Raw genomic sequence first — 6,112 nt, forward strand, 5'->3', positions numbered from 1 at the left:
AGTGTAGAAATCAGTTTTTCACACAGTTTAAAAACAGATTATCTTTAAATAATATATCGCATATTTCAGTATTATTTAGGCAATTATATCATGCTCTAAACATTATTTCCATGTGCAATTCTCCAGATTTTAGCAGAGTAAGGATTTGGGCGCTATTTAGTTTCAGGGAACTATAGTAAATTCGATTTTAAGAGTACTTTCTCACCAGCGCTATAGTGAATACCGTTTTAGCACTAATTGCTGTGAATTAGCGCTAATTCACTGCAATTAGCGCCGCGGCGCTATAGTTAATGACCCCCTATATGTGCTATTGATAACTCAAAAAACGTAATATTTGTCTTTTCAATACATTTTATTTTTACATTAGGTAGTCAAAACATTCAACTTTTGAATTTTACAGTAAACAAATGTAAAAACATTTTACAATTACACTCCTTTGTAACAGATGTTTTTAACGAGAGTAAAAAATAAAGTATGTATGTACTGTACAGTCAAGTGGTTGTACCTGTACATAGTGTGCAACCACACAGAACCTAGATACACTCATAGTTAGTAGTAAAAAGTTCATAACATATGGACATTCACAAAGCTTATCAGGAGAATCTATATTGATAGCTGTGTTTTTTACCACCATCAGTCTACAATAGAACGTTACTATTTGCACCGCCCTGTGAGTGCAAATTCGCAACAACTTGAAAAATACTGTATCTCATTATATTTAAGTCCTACTGGACATGCTTTAGTGTCTAACAAACATTCCTTACAAGATAGGTAATTTTGTTGCTCTCTCAAAATAATAATTTACGGGTGGAATTATGAGAGTTTCAACATATTTGGACTATATTTTTCTGTTAAAGCTATACTGGACTGTTATTCTGAACCACCAAAAGGGTATTAAATAGATAAAACATAAAGTAAAACAATCACAGCTATCTTTTTCAACTTGTGAATGCAATCTTATGGAGTACATTATGTGTAATGCTATCTAATTTAATGCACTAAACTGCAATGATCAGCAATGATACAAAAAACACAGTCACTTCCAGCGCTAATAGGTCTTCCAAGGTGTGGAGTAACAGATGTCAGATAAAATGGTGGTGTGAAAGGTATATATGGTATAAAAACTGGGTGGATGCTGCCTTCCTCAGAAGGGGGAATCCGAAAGGAACTACAAGAAAAACAGAAATGAAAGGCGCGCACACCTAGTGCATTACCAGAGATAATTTAATAATAAAAATGCTTTATATAAAAGTGGGTACTCACAAAATGCAACTGACAAAAGGCCAAAAAACAGGACACAGGTGGAGCCGGTGGAGCCAGGTGGAGCCTGTGACGGTGACGTCATTACATTTCTCTAGGTGATTGATGGGACACACACACAGTAAGCTGGAGGAAGCTCGTGGAGACGCCGTGATCTTAACCTTGATATATCACTGCTGTTACGCTTTTAAAGGATGGAACTTCTTGTAAGTACAATTCATTCAGCTTATTAAATTACGTTGTTTGAACTATTACACTATGGGAGCATTCTTTGTTTTTGTTTTCTGAGTACCACGATCTGTGGATGTCAGTATAGGTTAGTGGGAGACCTGAATTTCCCATATGCCTGGTGAGACTACTTGTATGGTGGTCATCTATAGTTGGTAAGGAGTCTCAATTCTCACTTGGGTGTGAACTACCTTGGATGCTGTACTTGTCTTTCACTACATTTCCTTTGGAGCATTATTTTCACATTTTATATGGACTTTTCTTAGCTTGAAATTTTCCTTGCACCATTTGATATTGGGACTCTTTTTGCACAATTTGTAATTGGGATTTTTATATTTTTATTTTTCTCCTCCCTCTAGTGTTTGGTTTATGAGAGTTCTCACTGTTTTTCATTTCTTTTATTTTCAATTATAATATTTTTTGTGATATTTATTGAATTATTTTTTTTTTTAGATATCTGCCTTAGTTTTCTATGTGAGACTTGTTTTCACCATTACTTTTATCAACATTTTAGTTTCATTTATGTGTTTGTTGTGTTAAAGTTTGTTGGGCTATCACCCTTAGTCACTTTTGGTGTGCTAATTGTCTCAGCTTATAAATTTACTTTATTTTTTGAGAGTTTGTTCACCATCAGTCTTTTCGCATTTATAATTTTATATTAATTTTCTAGGGCTGCACCCTTATTTTATTTTACTATTAGATAAATCAAAAAAATCATCCATGCGATTCAGTGTTGCATCCATGCAATTCAGTGCTGCATCTATGCAATTCGGTGCTAGTGCAATGTTCAAACAATATTAGATACAAATTTAAAAAAAAAATCATCCATGCGATTCAGTGCTGCATTAATGTAATTCAGTGTTGCATCTATGCAATTCGGTGCTGTGTTGCTTTGTGCAATGATCAAATTAACAATCCATAAACATTCCAAAATCTATTCATGTGTTTCAGTGAACACACACAAAAGTGCTGTGTGCTCATACAAGTGCTCCCCCCAGGTGATAGCCCCTCACCTTAGGGCGTGTGACCTTACAACTAAGCTTGGTCAAAATGCGCCTTAGAACCTCTATGGGTTCGGTGTTATATGCAGGGTCCTGGATAGATACACTGGTGCCTCTGTTCCTCACAGCAGTCCCGTTTATACCTTGGTATATCAATACAAAAAGAACTTAATGGTGCAGTATGTACTATATTTATTAAAATCACAATAAAAATCCCACAATGGGTACTCACAATAGCAAGGCGCTTACAGGGTGCCACACTAAAATAGCGGTAATGAACAGGTGACAGCGGCCGGTAATGGGGTGGCGTACTAATCGTTCCCAACAGGTTGTGTGTGTAGCGTTCCGTCCTGTCCCCTTCCCCAACGCGTGTCGATACAAGGGGTAAATGGGGAAGGGGACAGGATGGAACGCTACACACACACAACCTGTTGGGAACGATTAGTACACCACCCCATTAACGGCCACCGTCACCTGTTCGTTACCGCTATTTTCTTGTGGCGCCTTGCTATTGTGAGTACCCATTGTGGGATTTTTATTGTGATTTTAATAAATATAGTACATACTTCACCATGAAGTTCTTTTTGTATTGATATACCAAGGTATAAACGGGACTGCTGTAAGGAACAGAGGCACCAGTGTATCTATCCAGGACCCTGCATATAACACCGAACCCATAGAGCAGGGATATGCAATTAGCGGACCTCCAGCTGTTGCAAAACTACAAGTCCCATCATGCCTCTGCCTCTGGGTGTCATGCTTGTGGCTGTCAGAGTCTTGCTATGCCTCATGGGACTTGTAGTTCTGCAACAGCTGGAGGTCCGCTAATTGCATATCCCTGCCATAGAGATTCTAAGGCGGATTTTGACCATGCTTAATTGCAAGGTCACATGACCTAAGGTGAGGGGCTATCACCTGGGGGGGAGCACGTATATGAGCACACAGCACTTTTGTTTGTGTTCACTGAAACACATGAATGGATTTTGGAATGTTTATGGACTGTTAATTTGACAATCGCACAAAGCAACACAGCACCGAATTGCATAGATGCAACACTGAATTACATGGATGCAGCACTGAATCGCATGCATTATTTTTTTGGAATATTTATCTAATATTGTTTGAACATTGCACTAGCACCGAATTGCCTAGATGCAGCACTGAATTGCATGGATGCAACACTGAATCGCATGGATGATTTTTTTTAATTATTTATCTAATAGTGTTTGAATATTGCACAAGCTTTTTGAAATATTTATTTTTTGTATTGCACAGGCTTATTGGAGCACTTCCATCAATTTATTTAGTTATTGAAGTTTATTGCACATTAATGTATATTATAAACATATTTTATATTTTGGACGTTTTTTACATGTTATGAGCAAGCACAGTATCACTTTATTAACAATTCAGTACAAAATGATATATTTATCAATTTTATAGCGCAGCGTTTTTAAAACTTGGCTGATCCAATGTGTACTGCACCAGCTCCCAATCATTACAATGCGTCTATCTGCTAGTGAGAAGGCTGCTGTGCTTTCCATAGTGGGAAAGATTGGATCTCAGGGCAGTGCTCTGGGCTCTGAGGCTTTGACCAGGTAAGGTTCTTTTATTCTTGGTTATATTTTATATAGCTAAATACAGTGTGCAATTTCAACTGGATGTATAATATAACAGCACAGGAATTCTTAGGTTAATATAATACGTTAAACTGACAAATATTTATTAATTACATGGGTTATGTCATTGCAGTTCTATGATCCATGTGTAAGTATACCCTTTTTAAAAAGCTAAGATGCTATTAATGACATTTATAACCTGTCCTCTCTCTAAGAAAAAAAGATTTCAGGGGAGATCAAAGTTAAGTGAAACTTAAGAGATAGATATAAGTAATTAGTGATTGCTACTACTGATATTTTTTGCATTACAAATTACATAGCATTTGTTTGCAAATAGTTAAAATATGGAGATCATTTTGTTTTAGGTCAATTTTTTTTGAAGGACAGCAATGTTTCTTTCTCTGCTAGCTTTAAAGCAGTAGTAAAGTCTCTTAAAAAAAAAAAAAAAAAAAAAGGTCCCCCTGCAGGTTGATGTCATAATATGCTAGTATGCACCACATACTAGCACATTATGACAGACTTATCTGTCACCACTGACAGGGCTCCCATCTTCACATGGTCTTTCTCTGAGTTGGCAGGCTCCGCCCATTTGAATGGCCAGGCCGCGATGATGTCACTCCTGTACTTGTGCACAGGAATCACGTTCGCGGAACAGCACTCTGAATGGCACATTTGAGTCATGTGACCAGCCGCTGCAAATGTGAATAATATACTAAACAGTTTACATTTTGGAAATATTCACTGTGCCTACAGGCCTTATTATAGGCTTACATGTAGGTACAAAAGAATAAGTAGAATTTACTACTGCTTTAACACCAAGGAAGGAATACAAGATTGAGCAATTTGCTTTGCCGGTGTCTATACAAACAGTGACTAAAGGAAAAATTTGCATACTAAATGCTTACAGTTCAACAGGGAATTTGTTATTTCTGCAACATATCATATCAACCACAGAATCATAAGTGTGTGTGTTTATTAATATCTGTTTCTTCATTTTCTTTTAGGCTTTTCCTTAGCTTCCCCCAAACCAAAATTTATTTCACCAACTTTGACCTGACCCCTGGCTCTGCTGACCTCAACACACATGGTGGAAAGATTATTAATGTTCTTGCAGGTGCAGCCAATCACCTGGATGACCTTGCTGGCAACTTGTCCTCCCTCAGTGACCTGCATGCCTACAACCTAATGGTGAATCCACAAAACTTTTCTGTAAGTACTACTGAATATTTCTATACAATAATATGATACCTTGATTCAGGTGAACAAAATGCACTGGGTTTAAATGTGTATGCAGCATTGTATAGTATTGAAACTTGGGTGCTGTCACGTGTGTTTATGTACAAAAAAATATTATATCTTCTTTTTCTCATTGTAGCTGCTGTCTCATGTTATGCTGGTGGTCTTGGCTACTCACTTCCCTGATGATTTCACTGCTGAGGTTCAGGCTGCCTGGGAAAAATTCCTTGCTCTAGTCTCTGCAGTCCTCACCTCCAAGTACAGAGACCTTCATCCTGCATAACAGGCTACATCAGAAATTAAAGCAAATAAAACAACATGTGATGAGAAGTTGTTTGGGCCCATTTCAATTACAACACAGTTGCAATGATCTTTGAAGAGTACTTACTTGTGTATATTGTTTATCAAATATAAATCTGGTGTACCATTGAATAAAGTCCAGCATACTTTTCATTTCTGCCTCAACTGTTTCATTATGTTTTGTTCTATGATGGTTTGATATTCTTACAAGTATTGATGTAGTCTCTTGTAATCCATTTTTATTAATGTGTCCCTTTAAAAAAAAAAAAAAAAAGTAAAACCAGGTTTTGGGTTGATTAAAAAATATGATTTCTGTCTAATCTGATCACAAATTTAGGTGAACATGGGTTTGCACTGCAGCACAATTATTTATTTGATTCAGTTTAGTAACACCTCAATTCTCCACAAGCATTCAATGAATTAAAGTAAATGTATAGCCAAAATTAATTTTCTTCTTGTCAACACTTG

The 6,112-nt window shown here is 36.7% G+C and overlaps 1 protein-coding gene across 1 annotated transcript; it reads left to right on the top strand.

Annotated features, from left to right (window-relative positions):
- Positions 1-1,346: 1,346 nt before the first annotated feature.
- On the top strand, positions 1,347-5,797 carry LOC141146137 (hemoglobin subunit alpha-3-like). Its single transcript, XM_073632893.1, has 4 exons — positions 1,347-1,466; positions 3,933-4,087; positions 5,113-5,317; positions 5,484-5,797. The coding sequence occupies exons 1-4, from the start codon at positions 1,455-1,457 to the stop codon at positions 5,625-5,627; spliced, it is 516 nt and encodes a 171-aa protein (XP_073488994.1). The 5' UTR covers positions 1,347-1,454; the 3' UTR covers positions 5,628-5,797.
- The last annotated feature ends 315 nt before the right edge of the window (positions 5,798-6,112 follow it).

Source organism: Aquarana catesbeiana, linkage group LG05, assembly GCF_042186555.1.
Source record: "Aquarana catesbeiana isolate 2022-GZ linkage group LG05, ASM4218655v1, whole genome shotgun sequence".
In the NCBI taxonomy this organism is placed as follows: Eukaryota; Metazoa; Chordata; class Amphibia; order Anura; family Ranidae; genus Aquarana; species Aquarana catesbeiana.

What these genes read in the sequence shown, in the direction of transcription:
- LOC141146137 (XM_073632893.1), top strand. An exon ending in GGCTCTGAGGCTTTGACCAG is followed by an intron (nt 4,088 to 5,112) that starts GTAAGGTTCTTT and finishes ATTTTCTTTTAG; the next exon opens with GCTTTTCCTTAGCTTCCCCC. An exon ending in TGAATCCACAAAACTTTTCT is followed by an intron (nt 5,318 to 5,483) that starts GTAAGTACTACT and finishes TTCTCATTGTAG; the next exon opens with CTGCTGTCTCATGTTATGCT.